The sequence below is a fragment of the Periophthalmus magnuspinnatus genome, chromosome 20 (assembly GCF_009829125.3).
Source record: "Periophthalmus magnuspinnatus isolate fPerMag1 chromosome 20, fPerMag1.2.pri, whole genome shotgun sequence".
NCBI lineage: Eukaryota > Metazoa > Chordata > Actinopteri > Gobiiformes > Gobiidae > Periophthalmus > Periophthalmus magnuspinnatus.
The window spans coordinates 16,203,583-16,223,652 of NC_047145.1; the positions used below are offsets into that span (position 1 = coordinate 16,203,583).

The following is a 20,070-nucleotide window of genomic DNA, read 5'->3' on the forward strand; positions in this document are numbered from 1 at the left end:
TGGGGACATATAAGTTCAAGGAAGACACTGGAGGTAAAGGATGCAGACTATAGCAGTGATATAAAAAGTGGGATGAGGTGGTGAGTTTTAGGGGTCACAGAGTAGTAAAGAAAGAGGTACCCGATGTGTGTCACATAAAAGGCAGTCGATATATCTTGTTAAGGTATACTGTTATTGCTATGTGTCAGGCCAACTTGGGGGCAGGTCCCATGCTGTGGTAAACGACGCTGCATTAAAGAGTGGTTGATAACAGTCTGTGCAGGTCTCTGGAGTGTTTTCAGCAAGAGACCAATAAAGTGAGGAATAGAAGGGACTATGCTGCCATCAAGTGTACACAAACAGTACTGTAGCTCAAGACTTGGTCCACTAAACCACATCTGCTGGAGTCAAAGAGGCGAAATTCACCTTATCTCCCATTGACAAAAATTCAGACCAGTTTAGCCAAAATCCTCTGGAGTAGACTTGTGTGTCTACAATGAGACCCCAAAAGGCTCTTTGGGCAGTTTTCTCCCGCAGGGCGATGCGAACCTCCCGCTCTGTCACATTGTAGCTGATGTTGATTACCTGCACCAGGAGCAGGTGAAGAAGCCCTCCAGTCACAATACTGCTGTACCATGCACAGGTGAAGCACAGCGCAGCGCTGGAACACACACAGGTTCAATAGTGATCAATATGTATTTGACTTAATGTATATAGATTTTCTGTTACCAAACATAGAACCAGCACCACATCACAAATGGATCACTAATGTTATAGTAAAAGATATAAGATCATATACCATATATATTTTAACATTGGACAATGTGGGACATTTTCTTATGGCTTTATGAGTAGTTCATATACAGGTAAATTGGTATAGGTAGACTGAAATAATACACCCTCAATATTTTCATGCTAGTATTTCAATAACAACCTCCAACTACCTGCAGGCAAAGATGGTGTTGCGGCCCTAGGCCTTAAGTTCTTTTCTTTTGTTATTATTTGCCTGCTGTGTTTGTGTGGTACTGAATATGTCCCCTTCCCCCATGAAATCCTGGCTGTGTGAGCCCTTGCTGATGACTGGAGGACTGTTTCCCAGCCTGGCCAATCCTGCGGCTCACCTGCAGCTGCCTCCCCTTACTTAAGGAGATTCAGCACACCTGCTCAGGGCTGCTGGACTCTCTTAGTGAACTGCATGCCACTTTGTTCTGTGTCTCTATGTGACTGTTGTGATTCAGTAAATTGAGTCACTCGACCATGTCAGTACTGACTGTTCGTTTGTCATGTATTTGTAACATTTGTTTCTTAGCTTTGCTATTCTTTTGTTTAACCTTTGCAAGTTACCTTTTGTTTAAATACTTTAGATCCCTTTTGTTTAGTTTACCCTTTTCATTCCTGTTCATTAAATTACTTCACCATTTTTTCCATCAAGGTTTTTTATTACTTCCCTGACTCTAGACAAGCTGGTTCATAACAGATGTCCTCTTTCTGTAGATGGCAATTTTGTTGCAAGTCTATTTGCCTCTTTCACTGAAAATATGGCCTACATAATGTGTTTCCCTTGTTATGGGCTAAAGTACTTAATTATTTAATCTGTCTTCACTTTGTGCAAGAGTTACCACAACCTTAACCTGACCCAGAATGTGCTTGTTTTCTTACCTGAACTCGCTGTAGACCCCTGGGCAGTAGAGAAGAGCTGTGAAAATGTGTTGTTTTGGACACACACTCTGCAGCACCAAGCAGATCCCATACACGGAGGTCAGCAGGAACAAGATGAGAGTTAGAAGGAAGCTGAGGTGATTGGCCTGGCCCACACAGCTGTTAATCCTGTAGAGCAGAACCACAATTTTACTCACCAACAGACAGTTTGTTGCTGTATGTCTCTTCATCACATAGTTTTAGTCACATCACATAAACATTTTATATATAATTTTATATATAATTTATATAATATATATACAAACACACACATTTTCTAATTCACTTTTCACAAAACATTTCACAAAAAACAACAAATAAAAAGTATAACGGCAGAACTATGTAATTGTAGTTTAATGCCAAGTTGATTAAACACACCCCATAAATTTTGGCTTTGAACTAGATGAAACAAAAGTATAGTAAATTGTACTTGAGTGTAACAAACCAGACACAGTGGTGATCCAGGCGCAGGACACAAACGCCACAGATTCGGCAGTGTCCTGCCCGAGAAGGCCGTACTACTTTGCACACGGGACACCAGTTTTTACGATGACTTTCTTTTAGCTCTCTGTCTGTTGGCTCTGACACTCCAGCCCGCTCCATCAACATCACTTCATGCTTCCCGCCGTTGATGGCTGGGTCTTTTTCAGGCAGATGAGCGTAGTATGTAACAGTGCTATGACAGACCTCTCGATTTGGCAACACCACCCCAGGACCTTTCTTAGTTCGGATGAGTGCTGCCAGAGTGGATATGACACCAAGAGTAATTATTGCCAGTTGAACCATGCCAACATTTCCATGGGGGACCACAACAGTGATAAACAGGTAGTACATATATGCCAGAGAGAAGAGAGCGAGGCTGAGGAAGAAGAGTGTCCGTCCCTTTTTACGATGAGTGACATAGTAATACCACAGCACCAGACCTGGCAGAGCTGTGAGCACTAGTACCCCCAACAGGAAGTGCAGAGCAGCGATGTGTAGAAGAATAGGTAGAAGTACAAGTGGGGGGATGATTGACAGGTCAACTTTCCTGGCTCCGCCCCACAGCCACGGCACCCGAATCCTGTCCGTGACGACCTCAGCCATTCTAGAGAAGGAGTCGGGTTTCTGAGGCTCTCTTTTCAAAAACCTAGCAAGAAATGTTAGCCAAATTACATATTGGATGGGTTCACATGATATAACATTCTGCTGCTCATAATTTAAAATTTAAGTGGAGCATGAGTCAGAATTTGCTGTTTAAAGGTCCTACATTACACCAAACTGACTCTTGTGAGCGCTAAGCCACGTTATGATGCTGTTACCTCCTCAAAAACAGACCTGGAGTTGTGTTTTTTTCATTCACACATGTTTGAGTAACCGTTTATTATTAGTCTGTCAATGGTATATCTCCAAACCTCAAAATATTCTGTTCCACCTTGTAATGTCCTGTAGTTATACTTCTCAAGTTAACAGCTACCTATTATCGTTTGTTGAGCTTGACAATTCCAGGGCTGAAATAATGAAATCCATTTTAGTGAAGGTGTGTGGAGTTTAGAAACACAGTGGAGCATTTCTTGCATTATCACATGACATCAAAAAGTGGACTAGAACTCGAAGGATTTGTGTGTTAAACATGTGTGAATGAAACAAAACTCCAGATATGTTTTTGATTTTGAACATTATAACGTAATATAGGCCCTTTAATATATCATCATGCAGATATTTTGTCCTGGTTTATGATTAATATTTATATTAATTAACCAATCTACATAAAAAGGATAGAAAGTTCTGTCTTTAGACAAAACAAAGGGATGATTGTTGTCAGTTGAAAGGACTTTTAGGCACAAGTTTAATACATCAGGGTTGTTACTTTGATTTAGTGTAATGATCTGATATTTTCACTTGACACCTTTTGTTGTTCTTGTAACCGTGTGTGTTGTTGTTAATGTAACTGTAGCTTTTGTATTTGACACTTGGTTGCTATGCCGACAAGTTGATGTGAAGGTGCTATTTCTCAGTTTCTGGTCTGATTTGGAGACTGGCTCTAGTGAGTTGAGACAGCTGTTGATTTACTCTTGTTTTGGCATGGGTTATAGCCTACAATAGCCCTAGTGTTAAGAAAATAAACAACCAGAAGAAATTTGGCATGTTTCCTTACACCAGAACGCTAGAATATGAAAATTTAATCAAACATTTTTTTTTTATATTTTATTTAAAACATTGCTGATTGAATAGAAGTATACAGCCCCCTGCCCTCCATCTCAATATATGAATGTTGTGGGTGCAGCCTTTTGATATTTGAATATTAATTACTGTTGTTGCAGGGTAGTCACCTGTCACACACATCATCCAGGTCCTCACAGTCACAACAGCAGGCCGCCACATGACTGCGTTCACCCTGTCCGTTCACATATTCACAACAGCATAAAGTGTCCTCTTCCACTCGCTCTTTCTTGGTTCTCTTTTTCATAGTGGACAGCTTTACATCCTGTTGATCACATCAGGTTTGCACACCATTTAAAAATAAATATAAATAAATGCAGCAGTAACCAATTCTACGATATCTGTGTTTTCAGAGTAATGTCAAACAGCAAGTACCACTGCTCTAAAGATCCTGCTCATTTGACCCTCCCCTCTTCACCTCCTACACATCTGTCACACATCTGTCAGGCCTATAATTTACAGCAAACTGAATACTGCCTCCACTGCAACCTTCTGGTCTGTTTGAAAAGCACAGATGCAAGGTTGCAATGGGCTAGAATTGTATCACATTGCATGGCTCATTTCTCTCATGTCCAGTTTATAATATGCAGAATAATCAATGGAAAGAAAAGTAAACTGTAATCTGCATTGTTTATTGGGTAAACAGCAGATTCTCTGGCTGCCATTTTGGACTTTATTTTAATTAGATGCATTTCAAATCTGTTGTTTATGCTTTATTATAGTCATGGTTTCATTCAGGTTTAGGTCTATTTTAGCCCTGTTTTAGTGTTAGACTGGATGGTGGTAGCCTAGATTGTGCAGTAGTGGTTGAATTTATTAAATCAAGTAATGTTAACCAAAAGTCCCATAAAACTCACTTTTCCAACTTTTCAGCAGGCCTGCCTTAGCGTTGTTCATGCAATTCAGAAAAAAAGAAATGCACCTACCCAAGTAAACACTAGGCTCGACCCACGGGTACCTGTCAGCGCGTCACATCCAAAGTCTCTTCCTCTGCAGACTGTCGCATCCAGAATACTGTGGCTGTTTGCATACACCACTAGATTACTTTAACCACTGCGTAAGTCACGGAGACTGAACAAAAACACAAGACGCGGGCCAGAGTTTTACCGGACTGTTTACAGCCGGAGACGTCCTCTGCGCACAGCACCAGCCCACACCATTTCCTCCTGACGTCAGAGCGCGCTCTTCTCTCCGCCCAAATGTAAAGACAAGCGACAGACCTGCAGAAGGCCAGTAACCCACTATATCAAACTTTAATTCATCATTGTGCTAATATAGTAAACATGGTCTTCAATATTAAGTGACAAAATACATTTGGAAAATGTAGTGTTTTTCCCATTAATTTAACATTTCCCAAGCTTTTTGGCAGCTAAACAAGACATAAAAGCACATTTTCATGGTATTAAAAACATTAAGACAATAATTTATTTATGCCACATAAAATGTAGAGACCCCCCTCCCCCCACATATCAACATTGAGTGTTATAAAAGATGTTAAACATTTAAAAAAAAAAATCTAATGTGCAAAGTTGCCATCATTCACAAAAGCAATACCAGTTTACTACATTTTAGGGATGCCTCGTAAAGTTTTAAAATATACATTTACAATCTCAAAAACAAAAGAACATGAGGTGTAAAAATATCCAGTCAGTGCCACAGATAATAAACACAACTGGCCTAATGGCTGATATTAGCAGCCTTCAGAAACCCTACGCCACTGGCTGTACAACCCTCTGACGCCTTAAAAACACCTGATGCTCCGCAGAGAGTTCGAGACATGCCCGTCCTGGTAACACAAGGCATTGTCTGGGGACAGTCACATGACAATGACACTGGATACCAGGTCTCCTCACAGGTACTCCACCACAATGGCTTTTCTTTCACAAAGCATGTGCTTTGGTCACTAGGCGTGGTCCATTCATTTCACCGTTGCCGTTTGGTTATCTGAAGCAAAACTCTGCTGCAGCAACATCAAGGATTTACGCAGCTGTAGAGACAAAATACCCAGTAAATGCAAAACTGTACTTTTGAATTTGAGGGTACACATAGAAACAGGCTAAAACACACTACTTCAGCCCCCTAAACACCATAACCAAATTGTGTTTTTGATATAACCGATCGATATCTTGCCTGTTCAAGTAGGTTGATTGAATCCTGAAGTACAGACTTTAATATGTGAAGGTGGTCCCCGATTGGAGATCCAGGTCCTTGTGGAGCACCAAATTCATGTGCCATGCTGTCAAAAGATAAAGCTGTTTAAATATTTTCTATCAAAGATAACTAAAGCAAGTCTTTTTGCTTTATATAACCACTTTCACAGAGACGACTTCAGCATCATGAGTCATTAGAACAAGAGCTTTTCCGTGTGGGCTGTCTGATCCACAGACATTAGGTCGCTTCTACACTCATGACTATTTCACCACTGGCCACTGTTAATAGAAGTACAGCATCTCACCTGGACTGGCCTCTCTCCCTCAGTCTGTGCTTTGTGCTCAGATACATTCGATGGGCAATATCCTCCATTGCCCAGAGCTTAAAAAACAAGCCCAGATTCAGCAATGTCAAAATTAGCAAACTAAAAAAAAAATAAAAAAAAACAGGAATTAGGATAAGGTATATAAAAATGAACTTGTTTGAAGTTGCTAGAACTTACATCAGGCTCATGGCAACAATTATTGTGTTGACGTTCCATCTTTGGGGACGTATTGTTTCTATAGGGCCTGCAACAATAACATGCATTTAATAATGTGATAGTTAAGGCTGAATAATTCATACAAATACAGCATTGCACTGGGGATTTAATGTTTTGGTCTTAAACCTCCCCAAATTTAGCTGTAGGTTAAGTCACAAATGACCCAGTAATAACAGTGCGTGTAGGGAAATCCAGTTCACTTGTTGTCTCTGAATCTAGTTTGTAAAGTTGATTTAGCATTAAGTCCCACTTTTAAGTCATGTACCTATGATGCCATCCCTGCATGGCTCTGCATTTTGCCCATACTGGTTGCTGGGTTTAAGGTGCTCTGAATTCGACCGACTGTATGTTCGCCGCCTCCTGCGCAGTCCACCCTTTCCTGCATCTCCACTTCCCTGGTTGAGCTCTGCTTCCTCCTCAAGCAACTCTGCTTCTATAAAGTCAAAACATACAACAAAACATATTTAACAACTAAAAAAAAGCAATCAAAGCTTAATATTTGTTTACAAGACAGTATAATAGTGGTAAGCAGTGCAGTCGTTTTATCATTATGTGGCTGCAGAGTATAATATCCCATCATCAGGCTCATCAAATCAGCTACAGGTCACGAGAAAAAATGACCCATAGAAACCCAGCTGAGGTCCAATACTTACCAAGCTGTCGGAAATAATCTTCAATGCCGCTCCAGGAGTTTTTAGTGATAAAGGACTTGATCAAACCCCATGGCTGCTTTTTATATTTGACATCAGTGTAAACCCTATTTTAGAATTAAAATCACAACATGTAAAAATCTTACTGTTCTGTGATTAAATGTTTTCATGCAACTTCGAGAGGTACCTAAGTCGACATTTCCTTTTGGAGTTGCTGATGATGTAGTAGCGGTTTTGGGTGTAGAAATAATCATGATATGGAACATCGTGAGTGTAAACTTCAGAGTCCACTAGATAATACTGGCCCTCTCTGGACTCTTTGTACAGTGTCTGACAAATAAAAGAGTAAATAAGAGGTCATCTTTAATTAACATTGTGTTTATTCACCTATTCAAGCGTATGCAAACGCACCTGGTTTTCTGTGGCGGTGGAGAACTTCCCAATGAGTGGGTTACTGATGGTTATGGTGTAATTTAAACTTCTTTTCTTGTTTCCTGATGCGTCCATTTGCCAGGGGTTAAAGCTGGGGTCTGGGGACACAGAAGTCCATTGAAACAGCACATTACAAATTGCACATAACAGGATTTGTAAGAAAAAGATTACATACTTGTTATCTTCCTGACATCCATAAACCTGCGGATGAAGCTGGAATCTGTGAAGAGCATTTCAAACATTTTGTTGGCACTGATGTGGAAAACCTTGTTCAGATAAAGACGGCCAGCCACCTGTGACAATCCCATTCTGTCCTCCACTGAGAAAGCCAAAGGAAAATACACACGTATAGTTAGTATTCTAGCAATCTCCAATAACAAGCAGCAGAGGGCAGATCTTCTCACAAATATTACTTATTTTCAAGGTTTCACAGTACAAACAGTTGACTATACACATTCCAAATTGTCTAAAAAGCTACTAACAGAGTTTTAACAATGTTTCTCTTCGAATAATAAAACTATGTTGCTTATGTTGTTGCTTCTGGTCTTTCGCCACGTTTTAAGCATTTTCTTGTAGGTCTTATGAACTGTATTATTTCAAAATGCAAAGCCGAGTGCCTCTGTACATCTGTATTTTACCTTCTTCAACACTCTCGGAACCACTCTGCTCAGAAATGCCATTCTCATTTGCATTGAGGTCGAGAGAAAGAGAAGAGCGTTTGGAAACACGTTCAGGGGCACCACGGTCCAGCAATGGCACAGGCCTACGGTTCTGAGATGGGGTGTTGCGAATGTCGTCCTGTGTGGAGATAGATAGTAAATAGCTGCACTATAGATCCCACCTTACAGTGTCATTATTGTCCAAGTACCACATTAAGAGAGTTGGAGGTTTGAGATCCTGCAGGAGAAGGCTGTTCCTCTGCTTGTGGTGTTGATGCCTCTAGTGGCCCTTGTTCAATCCCAGGAAGCCGAAGAGAAGGAGTGCGCTCTAAACGACTAAGGCCGTCATCTCCACCAGACCTTGAAGTCAAACTGTAGCACAGAAGGTTAACATGTGTATAGCATAGGTGCTTTAGGAGAACAGATAAACATTATATAATACTAGACAAACCTGGTCTGCATGCTTGATTCTGCCGATAACTGTAAACTCTCCATCTCCTCATGGCTCATACCCAGGTCATACCCATAGTGCTGTTTAACCATCTGCCACAACTCCAAGCTTGTCAATGTCTGCAGGCACAAAGCACACCAAATTCTTACTCACAGGGATGTAAAATCAGGATAATTGTTCAGTCTGAAAAGCCAATTTATTGCAACTGTTAAAATTACAATTGAGAGAAAAGTTTTATTTGATACTTTAAAAAATGATATATAAATGAATTTAAAAAAACTTTAAGGCTGCCTTGGTGACAATGCCATGTCTGTAGAGCTTTGACAAACCATGTATCCTGGAAACGGCCCCATTAGGACTGTCTCAGTAACAGTAATTAGGCCTTACCAGTTCTTCTCAAACTGTGGTTCGTGTGTTTCTCTTGAGTTCTAATTTAGTGTTTGCTTGATTTAGATTACTACTGAAGCAAGTTATAGCAGTATATTCTTATTTGTAAACTTAATCTTTGACTTTAATAACAATTTGCCCTCATTTGTAATTTTAACATTTTAGGTAGTATTTGCATTCGAGTTCTACAATTTACCCCTCGTTTTTTGAGGCCATAAAGCGACTCCTGGCTGACATAATAACAATGGCGGAGACCGTGAAATATGATCACTATTGCACGACTGGACTTTGACGCGCCAGAAACTTTTAATGCATGCAGCAAAAACAGAAGAAACACGCCTTTTCTAAAAATAAAAAAGGAAGCCACTTGTTTTTTTGCTTTTAATTCTACTCACTTGACAATGCACCTCTCCACACAGCGGCAGTCTTTAGTGTCCCTCCCCAGCGCTAGGTAAACTGGCTGCTTACTTTCAGGAAATAGGTGATAAAAGAGTTCAGGGACAGAGCCGGCGCCACCTTGATTTTATTCCAGATAGAGGAAAGCTTGCGCGGCTGGTTTCGGTGCAGTTCACTGCTCGTTCAGTAGGCCTCAGGACAAGATGCTCCTGTTGTTTTGTTTTAGTTACGTTAACAGGTTACTGCCAGCGACAAGTGCTGCGCGTGGAGGCTGTTTATGCAAATGAGCTGGATTAGCCACACCTGGCGGGGGTCAATGACCTCTACATGTTTTTATGCCTCGTAACAGGCAGCAGGAGGCTTTACAGTGCACCCCGCTGGTCAGATGCTTTTCTGCCACTTTATTAAGACATTTACAGGGTAAAACTATTAAAAAAAAAAAAAAAAAAAAAAAAAAAACCAAACAAACCTATTTTATATAAGCCTATAAATTTACATACTTTTTTTTTTTTTTTTTTTTTAATTCAGACTAGATAAAATGTTCACTATCATGATATAATGCAATTAATATTTTAGTCAACAAAATGACCCAGAGTGCATTAGTGTGACTTAAATCTTTACCCAATACGCAACAGCAGAAATGCACTGATAACTGCAGAAAAGGCGGTGTGTGGTCACCAGTGTTTTCTGAACTCTGGACCAGATAGATAAGTGAAGGCCAACGGGGCAGACATTTTGAGTAGCTTTTGGTCATAGCCAATATGTTCTATGGAGGCTATAAATTACTATACCTTGTCCATTAATGCATTTTGCCACAACCTGAAAACTCCCAAATAGCTTTTTTCCCTGGCTGAGAAGGATGTGAAGAAGAACTAGGGGATAAAAGCATTGTGTAAATTAGAACAAATGATTTTGTGTTGTTAATGTTATTGTAAAATGGTCTGGTACCTTTTCTGTGCTTGTGCAAACCTGTATTGCATTGGGAATCAGTCGAGCTGTTTTCTCTCTTGTCATTGTCATTATGTCTTTCAGAATCAGCGTAATCTAAATGAAATAAATAATAAATAAACACAGGTTTACATTATAAACAATCACAAAAAAAACATAAATATACCATGTTAATCTGATAAGTGCAAAGTGAAACATGCAAATGTTATGAACATTTTACATGTATTAATTTATTTAATGATATTGATTGATACAAATAATACAATAGCCTATTATATTTTCAATGCAATCCATCAGTATCACAGTTCAACAACATATTTTATTTATAAAGCACATTTCATGTGACCAGCACAGACTCAATGTGTAATGCTATGTGCTATAACAATGTTATAACAAGCTGATTTGTGACCCTAAATTAGCTTTTACCAGTCATTATACTAAATTAATAGTTGAATCCAGTTGATTTTTAGGCCTATAAATTGTCAGACAGATAGCACGGTTATTTTTCAGTTGTAACACTGTCACATCTGCAGATGGTAGAGGTGATTTATTGTGGCTTTTCACAACACTGTACACAACAAAAACTTGATCTTACAGCACTAAAAGAACAAAATGAACAAAGTCCCAAAACATTTCAGGGTTGCCTACCTTTGTGCCTCGAAAGACATTGCTGTAGAAACAAAGGTAGGTTTCTGAGAGATACAGGCGGCCCTGGAGGAAGATGTCCCGCTGGAGAGCACACGGGTAGTCTATTGGGAAATACACAGGGCTGCTGAAGAGCATATGTGAATGCAACCAAGGAGGTGTCTCACAAACTAGTGTTATTAAGCAAGAATACTGCAGCAACTTTAAGTCCTTATTGCAATAACAGAAACTATGTCAACACAGTGTGACTTTCAGATGAAAACAGTAGGCTCCATTAGTTACTGCATAAAATTAAATACGGAATAAAAATGAATAAAACAAAAAGTAACCTTACCTACAATGAGTGTCTCTGTCTCTGGTAGCTCCTTGAAAATCTTTTTAAACTCCTCAAACCTTTGTTTGTAGGTTGGCATAGGGGTCTGGGGGCTCGCAAGACATTGTCCTTGTGAATCAGAGCTCTAAAGGTGATGCACATAGTATGATAAGTTTATGAATGTATTTTTATTGTGAAACTAACCCCTCAAGACACCATAGTTAATGGTGCTTATGACAGGAAACACTGGGTGTTTGCAACTATATTTTAGAATATGGATTATTAAGTGAGTGCAACAAACAGTGAGCAGATGCCTGCTTAAAAGTGCACTGCAGCTTCCTAACTCCATGGAGATGCTATTGCTTTGCTCAGATTATTCAACAGTATGAAAATATGTCTCCAGACAAAAGGCCACAAGGGCAAGTTACAGGTCAGAATGTTTTTTGTTTTTCCACGGTATTTTAAACAGTCACATATGTGTATACAATATAAATGCAAAGATGTGTTTAAAGCATAATGGGGAACATTCAGAGTAAAGCAATACAATCTCCACCGGAAAAGTTACATTTACAGAAGTTTAATCATTTGCAGGATGCACGTGGTTGATGAGTGATTGAGCGCCATATAATAATAAGTTTCATTTATGTTTTTGTTTTTGTTTTTGTTTTTTTTTACCTCGTCTGCATCGTCGCTCCACCTTTCGTCCACGACGGAGGTCGTCTCGTCCGTGTTGTCATTACTGACAGCTCCTGATCGGATCGATAACTGGTCCATCTGCGATTCACGAAACAAAACAAAACAAACAATAAAAGCCAAAATGTATGTGTTTATGTTGAAACAATCTTCAGAGTCAGGAGCCTCAGCGAAAGGGACAACATTTTCAGAGAAGTCATCATGACAGAGTTGACACTCCTGGAGAACTGGTCTGACAAGAGTTTTACCTAATGCCAATAAGAGCAAACCACAACTGCAATCACCAAAAGAAACCTGGAGCTATTTCTCCCAGAGTACTTGATTTAAACATCCTTCTTAAAACAAATAGGACTCATTTTTCTCTTTGAAAACCATCACTCAAAAGCACAGATATCATCAACCATTATTAGTAAAAACATGCACGTGGGAAAATCTGAGGTGGCCTTAACTTACCTGGACTCGGACTCCGGTTTAGTTAATATTGTCCACACGCAATAAAGACTTTGCAGCGTAGTAATTGCGGTCCTTGGGCCATAAAGCCTTTTAGTTCGCGTCAGTCATTTGCATGTGCATCTCTACCTGTGGACAATACCTTCTGGGAGTTGTCATCGCACTGGTGACGCTCATTTACCTGTATAAACCAGTTAACGCAACCAAATTGACCTTACAGTATTCCTCTTGAGGGTGTGTTATGTTTTATTTATAGCCTAACAGCATCTTTATGTGGGAGGTACATATTTATATTGCTTTTGTTTTAGGGTAATAACAATAACATCAAAGAGCTAAAAAAACAAAACAAAAACAAGGCCAAAGATGCAGATAAACCAGCAGAACAACAACTTATTTCTTTTCTTCGTTCCTTTATTCTTTGGGAGCAACATGATGAACTATTGGACAGATGAGGCTTACACACTCCTACAGCAAGAACACAACACAGCACAACATGAAACACGATAAAAACAAAGCCTTCATGTCATAATGCTGGCAATAAATAATTGATCTCATTAAATTTATATTCAAGACTCTTTTGTACAGAGGGGATATGTAATTACAACACAACAACCAAAAAACCCTATTTAAGAAGGAACACATAGATCATGTAAACAAGAAAATTAAAAAACCGAGTGATGCCTCTTTCAAACAGCTCGCAATCGATGACCATGCAGAGGATCCAGAGAGCGCCCCCGAGAGGCAAAAGAAATATGAATACAGTACATCGTTTCTCTTTTCCTCCACATGAAACTGCACGCACACAGTCAACCACAAGAGCACAGGGAGCACGAGGGGTTTATCAGGAAATACAGCGAAGTGGAATGCGACTCAGCAGACGTGAGATCTCGGATGTGTGTGCTTGTCTATTCCTCCAGAGTGCGGAAGGCATTCTGCATGTCTTCTAGGAGCTGGGCATACTCGGCCTTGATCTTAGGCTCACCATCCTTCACTGGGTCCTGGGGAATCAAGGAAGAAGGAAGGATCAAAACATTGCTACAGGATGTCATTATGACTTTTTACATTTGTGCACATTACATTTAGTTCTACGAGGACAAGGTTCAGGCTTTGTTCACGCACACCATAATTTATCCCAAACTTTGCATCATGAACCATGTGAGAAGAGATTCATGGACCACCCTATGCATTTCCAGGACAACGAAAAGATCCCCATGGACATTCATGCACATACTTTCCTGACATTATACATGGTGGTGTTTAGCCCAGTAGTTAAACAGTAACGGAAATGCATGACTAATGACTGGAGAAGTCTCCTCTGAATGGCACAAAGATAAAGGCTGTACTGCACAGAGGCAGGAGGTAGGCATCACTGATATCGTTGATCTAATTTAATACCTTCTCAGACAAAGGTTGCTAATGGCCAGGACTGCTGCCATTTATCATTTGGCTTTTTGTCCAAACTTAATGACTATGTGGTGAAAGTGGGTGAGCCCAAAGAGCTTTTTTGTGTGGGATATTGATACAAACTTGTGCTGAGAGATATGCTCTTGAGACTCAACTATCATTCATGATTCATGAATGCCTTTGAAGGATTGGTGTAGAATATGCAGCCAGCTTGTGAATTAAGGTTAAGGTTAACACTTTTTTTAAAAACTGAACCTCATTATTCGCATCGTGGGACATGGAGCCTAACCACTCTGTGCATTCAGTGCAAAAAATATAATTAGTGCCAACAACTGGATTACTAAATACCTTGAATTTCATGGAGCTGATCCTATAAAGGATTTCACCCATATGCTCTCTGATCATGGCCCAGGTGATCTTGTTGTCGCTCTGAGCTGTGGTTTCCACTGCATGTCGTGCCATGTCATAGAAAGCAATCATGTTGGACAGAATGCCCACTGTTTTATAAAAGGGACAGAACCTGAAAAAGACACCCACAGCTAAGCATAACTGTAAAAAATGTAAATGGAAAGTAAGACTTAGAATATCAATATAGACCTGTCATAAGGTGTGTAACCATTCTGCTGCAAGAAATCATCTTTGATAAGTTTTGCAACTTCCAGGGTTATCTTGTCTGTTTCTGCCAGGGATGCCTGTGAAATGATAAAAGTAAAATGTGTCTAACTGAAATACAACAGAAGATCATTGAATACAGTATGCATGCATGGGTACATTAATGGCTACGTGAGTTTACCTTTCCGACAAGTTGCACAATCTCAGCCAAGTCCTCTTCTTCCTGTAAAATCTCCTTTGCCTTTGTGCGGAGAGGTACAAATTCTGGGAAGTGTTTGTCATAATATTCATCTAATGCCCGAGTGTACTTGCTGTAGCTAATAAGCCAGTTTACAGACGGGAAGTGTTTCCTCTGAGCTAGCTTCTTATCCAAACCCCAGAATACCTTTAAAAGAGAAAATTGCCGTCAAATTACCAACACTTTGGATATTAGTTGTAGTGAATATTATAATTTACCTGAACAATACCAAGTGTAGCTGAAGTAACAGGATCAGAGAAGTCACCACCAGGGGGAGACACACTGAAATGACAACAACGTATTACTGCAAACCTAGGCAAACACATACTATGAGTCAATAGTGCCATCTAGTGGAAAAAGGTTATACTCACGCTCCTACAATACTGACACTGCCCTCTCTCTCAGGGTTACCCAGACATTTCACCCTTCCAGCTCGTTCATAGAAGGAGGCCAGACGAGCTCCCAGATAAGCAGGATAACCACTGTCTGAGGGTACACAAGAAAATGAATAGATTACAGTAACTACATAAAAAAGAGCCAATTGTAGATTTTCAAAGTACTTTTTGTGGCTAATATAATCACATAAAGGGCATGGAACTAAAACCCCTAAGATCCAAGAGCTTTGTATTTGTATTTTAAACTCACCAGCAGGCATCTCAGCCAAACGACCAGAAATCTCCCTGAGAGCCTCAGCCCAACGGGAGGTGGAGTCAGCCATCATGCTCACATTGTATCCCATGTCTCTGAAGTATTCAGAAAGGGTGATGCCTGTATGAAAAAAGTTATATGCATGAATAAAATTAAAAAAATTATGAATGAAACATTTCTGGTTAGGTCATTTAATCAATAAGTACAACATTTTACACATTACCTGTGTAAATAGAGGCTTCTCTGGCAGCTACAGGCATGTTAGAAGTGTTAGCTACCAATGCTGTTCTCTTCATGATGCTCTCAGTTTTCCCATCCACTTCCATGGTCAACTGATGTTTTAAAAGACATATTTGCAAAAGTGATTTGAATAGCACTGCACATACATCCTTTAAAATGTTCAAATCCATTACCTCAGGGAAGTCTCTTAATACTTCAGACATCTCATTTCCACGCTCTCCACATCCTACATAGATGATGACATCGCTGTTGGAGTACTTGGACAAAGACTGGGAGATGACAGTTTTACCACATCCAAAGGCTCCTGGAATAGCTGTGGTTCCACCTTGTACACATCTATGAATGAATGAAACAATGTTGAGTCTGACATTTAACACACCTAACAAAAACAAAAGACAATGCAAACATTGCCAAGACACACATTGGATTTGCCATATTAAGTGATGTGTTGTAACAAGATTTGAGAAGAAATGGGAAAATAAACAACTTGCCATTTTTGTACAACTTTACAGGTTAGAAATTATACTTCCATGAACTACTAGCGAGCCATATCTAATGGTGCCCTCACACAAGGCTAACAGAAATGTATTGACCTTTATTTAGCCGGTAAAGTCACACTGAGATTCACTGGCAAACACACCATACTGATCAGGTTCATAATGCGACATGGAAAAGTGGATGTGACGTCACACATCTTTGGTTAGCCTAATGTAACCCTAACCCTTAAATCAATGATTGATCAGAGATTTTAAAATTATTTATCATCAGTAGTGACCCAGCAACTTACTGCGTTTTTTGGGTGATTATGATAGCTAATGCCGCTCTATGGACATTTTCACAGATTGCTAATGAGGCAAAGTATGAAGATATCTCTGCTGTATTTGTAATCCCTCAAATTTCTGCTCACTTTGCCAATAATGAACAAAGACTAGACAGAGAAAGTTGTTTTTGAAGACTCCTGACATCCTGATAAGCTTGCTGTTGCTCATGTCTTGTTGGTCCAAAATGTGACAGGGGGCTTAATCTCACATGTGGCACTCTAAGTAAACATCATTCGATTACAGAGATGGTGTGTTGCCATCTTTTTTCTTCTTTATAGGAGTTAATATTATTGTACTTCAATGTGAAATAAAAACAAGTATTAGTTGTCTTGTGGTGTAGAGAAAAATGATTTTACTCACGGAAAAAGAGCATCGAGCACCCTCTGTCCTGTCAGCAGGGGATGATTTGCAGGAAGTTTCTCTGTGACTGGACGCACTTGTCTAACAGGCCATACTTGAACCATGGTAAATTTTTCCTTTACACCTTCAAACTCCAGCTCCATGACCACATCCTAAAAAGACACCCATTATCAACAACTACCATCTTGATATCTAACTTTATTCAAAGGAGAGTAATACCTACGCTGACATCGTAGTTTCCTGGTGGTGCCACATACGTTACAGTACCTCTGTTTTTAGGTGGAAGCATGATTTTGTGCTTGATGAGAGAGTTCTCATAAACAACACCATAGATGTCTCCTCCGGTGATGTGACTCCCAGCCTAAGACATCATGGGTGAGTCAAGAGATATTCATATCATCTTTTCACATGTTTTAGTGAGGTAGAAAAACATACCCTTAAACTTTTACTGGGGGAAAATTCCCACTTTGTATCTCGATTAAGGGCACCAATGTTGACACCTCTAGGGATGTAGATGCTTTGTGTAATATCATTAATATCCTTCAGTGGTCGCTGGATACCATCAAAAATAGAGCCCATGATTCCTGGCCCAAGCTCAACAGACAAAGGCTTTCCTGTCCGCAAAACAGGGTCTCCAACCGAAACACCAGCTGAGAAAAAAGTTAGGGAAATTTTAAAAATCATGTATTTTATCTGCGATTAGCTCACATTTATAGAGCGACTGTATAAAGGGTAGTGCTAGTTACAAAAACTCAAAGCATACATGTCTCCTCATAGACTTGAATGGTGGCCATGTCACCCTCCAGCCTGATGATTTCCCCCACCAGTTCACTATGTCCCACACGAACCAGTTCATACATAGCTGCTCCGGCCATGGCTGTAGCTGTCACCACTGTGAGAATGAAACACAAATAGCAAAAGAGCATTTTACCATCATTTGGATAGTAGAAGATTCACTTAAGAAAAAAGGAAGAGGCAGGAGTGTATTCAGACCTGGTCCAGACACTCCATGGACGTATCCAAATTGACTTTCACGTTCCTCATCCCTGATTTTTGGCAGCTTGGACATGTCCATCTTGACAAACGTAGTATGACTATGTGAAAAAAATTAATACATACAATACAATATTTTGTTTCTTTATACATAGTAGTGTAAGATACCATTTCAGTGACAAATGAAATGACATCTTGTATAACCTAAAAATATAACTCAACATCAACATTGCATTCTAAAGAAGCTAAAGGAACCTCGTGGGGAAAAAGGGCCATCTCGAAACTTACAGTTTCAAGATGGCCCCATAGGTGCACGGGGTGGACTAATAGAACATTGCCTAACCCTTGGTTCATGTTATCCTCTGAGGGGATTCCCACACAACAGAATGTTCCCTATTTGTGCTCTCTGACATTTGCACCTTTTCTATTAGAAATTGAAAAAAATAATTGAATAAATTAATTAATGCTCTAAAATTGCAAATGTGCCTATAGATAGCAATCATAAATTGTAATTTACATTGCATTTGTTTCAGCAATCAGTGTACGATAAACTACATGAGTGTGCCCTTATTTTGTCCTTCCCACTGATGCAGAGATCTTCCTGTTCAGTTGCTAAGCCATCTGGATGAAAGGAGCTCCCCCTAACGTGCGAACATGGGCATTACAATCCTGTAAATGTTAGCAACTGAAGTACCATCTGTGAGATACTGTAATTCTTATTAATACTAAGTACAAAGAACCTAATTTCTATACAAAACAAAATCGTTGCAAAAAGGATAATACCATCAGTCAGGCCTTGGACAACAAAGTGTATACAATATAGAAGTATACGATTTATTAAGTAATAACAGAAATACTAATTTCTAACTGAAGATTATGACGCAGTTTTTGTTTTACTTTACTGAGTCCAAGCTTCATTATTGTAGACTACATAGTATATAAATCAGCATAAGTTTAGTGTATTGTTTTCACAGAACAGACTGAAAGGAAGCCATGACACTTGATCATATGATCCTGGCACATGACTTGATCCATGAGACTTTGGGGGAAGTGGAAAACCAAGATAAAGCAAATCTGGAAACTACAAATCATAGCCCATACAAGAAATACATGATTAAACGGAAACGGACCGTCATATGTGAGACTGGTGTATTTAATAATCTGCCATTATGAAGAGAATGTTTTTTGTTTGTTTGTTTTTATACATTTACAGAACAGAGTCTTGAGTGTAAAGTAGGGAAGGCAGTTGAATGTAATTATGGATATGCGTTTTTCCACAGACGGTCTTCCATCTCTCCATTGCTACATGTAACATGTACGTGAGAGGTTACCACAAATATCACGAGAGCACCTAGGCGATAAATTGACTATCTGCATGTAACCATTCCAAGATCAAGGTTTAACAGAACAGAAACAGAGATTCAAAAGCGTGCACTGAAAATCGGACTAAACCCAGTAGTGCCATAAGAAAGAAGCTCTGCACTGTGTACCTGGTCACAGTAGGTCATGTGAATAGCCTAGTGTTTGTTTTCCACGACACCTTCCCATCAATAACAGCACACGCCTAGCGCAGTATTGCACGAATAGGTTAATTTCTTCGTGTTTTGCTGGTCATGACATGTACGATATACATGTGTATCCTTGTGATCCTCTCATGAAACCGATAGCAAGGCAGATGCTACGGCCTGGCTAAGCTCGCTCCTTCGTTTTGGTGCAAAGCGAAACTGTAAAACCGTAGATCCAGGCTTTGAAAGCTACTAAGAAAGCATTTACAACAGAAATGTACGAAGACAGACATTACACTTACCTTCTGGTTACGCTGAAATGGTTTACTGCCTGGTGTCGAAGAGAAACGGTGCGGCTGCGATGCGTGACAGCAGGCTGTGGTCAGCTGACTTCATTCACTGGAGGCAGAGCTGTGATGCGGCCAAAGCAACCAGCGCCATTTTGGATCTACACAGAGTTTGAGCAAGTGTGTTTAATTAAACATGCGAGTAATGCGCAGCTTAATTTTGTTATAAATGCACAAAGCAAGCACAAATAAATAGAATAATCTACTGGACTAACTTGCAAATGCATGTATACAGAATATATAGAATGTTTTATTATTTAATAAGTCTTTTGGGCAGAGCCAAAATGGCAGAATCAGCCGATTAATG

At 39.7% G+C, this 20,070-nt stretch overlaps 3 protein-coding genes across 4 annotated transcripts; all 3 read right to left on the reverse strand.

The window, feature by feature from the left end:
• Positions 1 to 40: 40 nt before the first annotated feature.
• zdhhc23b (zinc finger DHHC-type palmitoyltransferase 23b) lies at positions 41 to 5,047 on the reverse strand. The gene is made up of 5 exons (XM_033985533.2): positions 4,806 to 5,047; positions 3,990 to 4,144; positions 2,123 to 2,806; positions 1,639 to 1,806; positions 41 to 640 (listed from the first exon to the last, which is right to left on the reverse strand). Exons 2-5 carry the CDS (start codon positions 4,124 to 4,126, stop codon positions 367 to 369), a joined length of 1,263 nt encoding a protein of 420 aa, XP_033841424.1. The 5' UTR covers positions 4,127 to 4,144; positions 4,806 to 5,047; the 3' UTR covers positions 41 to 366.
• A 61-nt stretch (positions 5,048 to 5,108) lies between these two features.
• On the reverse strand, positions 5,109 to 12,783 carry gramd1c (GRAM domain containing 1c). The gene is made up of 18 exons (XM_055229937.1): positions 12,599 to 12,783; positions 12,128 to 12,226; positions 11,474 to 11,597; positions 11,143 to 11,243; positions 10,495 to 10,590; positions 10,338 to 10,418; positions 8,764 to 8,882; positions 8,522 to 8,684; positions 8,292 to 8,451; positions 7,829 to 7,972; positions 7,633 to 7,751; positions 7,409 to 7,551; positions 7,225 to 7,328; positions 6,837 to 7,004; positions 6,533 to 6,599; positions 6,335 to 6,454; positions 6,010 to 6,115; positions 5,109 to 5,866 (listed from the first exon to the last, which is right to left on the reverse strand). The coding sequence occupies exons 2-18, from the start codon at positions 12,224 to 12,226 to the stop codon at positions 5,798 to 5,800; spliced, it is 1,983 nt and encodes a 660-aa protein (XP_055085912.1). The 5' UTR covers positions 12,599 to 12,783; the 3' UTR covers positions 5,109 to 5,797.
• Positions 12,784 to 12,829: 46 nt separating this feature from the next.
• atp6v1ab (ATPase H+ transporting V1 subunit Ab) lies at positions 12,830 to 19,863 on the reverse strand. 2 transcript variants are annotated; one of them, XM_033985529.2, is made up of 15 exons: positions 19,719 to 19,863; positions 17,912 to 18,012; positions 17,682 to 17,810; positions 17,354 to 17,568; positions 17,142 to 17,279; positions 16,919 to 17,070; positions 15,911 to 16,073; positions 15,721 to 15,829; positions 15,495 to 15,617; positions 15,221 to 15,335; positions 15,068 to 15,131; positions 14,793 to 14,996; positions 14,597 to 14,691; positions 14,348 to 14,519; positions 12,830 to 13,593 (listed from the first exon to the last, which is right to left on the reverse strand). In XM_033985529.2, the coding sequence occupies exons 2-15, from the start codon at positions 17,991 to 17,993 to the stop codon at positions 13,501 to 13,503; spliced, it is 1,854 nt and encodes a 617-aa protein (XP_033841420.1). In that variant the 5' UTR covers positions 17,994 to 18,012; positions 19,719 to 19,863; the 3' UTR covers positions 12,830 to 13,500. The 2 variants fall into 2 exon arrangements, with proteins under 2 accessions (XP_033841420.1, XP_055085913.1); XM_055229938.1 differs by having other exon boundaries at positions 13,004 to 13,593; positions 17,912 to 17,993; positions 19,719 to 19,861.
• Between the last annotated feature and the right edge of the window lie 207 nt (positions 19,864 to 20,070).

Bases quoted from the DNA above. Each gene is read 5' to 3' on its own strand.
- zdhhc23b (XM_033985533.2), bottom strand. From the start codon at position 4,126: ATGAAAAAGAGAACCAAGAAAGAGCGAGTGGAAGAGGACACTTTATGC. The intron at 2,807-3,989 runs GTGACTACCCTG...ATTTCTTGCTAG, and splicing joins CTGGATGATGTGTGTGACAG to GTTTTTGAAAAGAGAGCCTC. The intron at 1,807-2,122 runs GTTTGTTACACT...TCTGCTCTACAG, and splicing joins CTGGATCACCACTGTGTCTG to GATTAACAGCTGTGTGGGCC.
- gramd1c (XM_055229937.1), bottom strand. From the start codon at position 12,226: ATGGACCAGTTATCGATCCGATCAGGAGCTGTCAGTAATGACAACACG. The intron at 11,598-12,127 runs GTAAAAAAAAAC...CATCACCTTTAG, and splicing joins GGAGCGACGATGCAGACGAG to AGCTCTGATTCACAAGGACA. The intron at 6,455-6,532 runs GTAAGTTCTAGC...TTTTTTTTTTAG, and splicing joins ATTGTTGCCATGAGCCTGAT to TTTGCTAATTTTGACATTGC.
- atp6v1ab (XM_033985529.2), bottom strand. From the start codon at position 17,993: ATGGACATGTCCAAGCTGCCAAAAATCAGGGATGAGGAACGTGAAAGT. The intron at 14,692-14,792 runs GTAAACTCACGT...ATCATTTCACAG, and splicing joins TTGTGCAACTTGTCGGAAAG to GCATCCCTGGCAGAAACAGA. The intron at 14,520-14,596 runs GTCTATATTGAT...TGTCTTTTTCAG, and splicing joins GGTTACACACCTTATGACAG to GTTCTGTCCCTTTTATAAAA.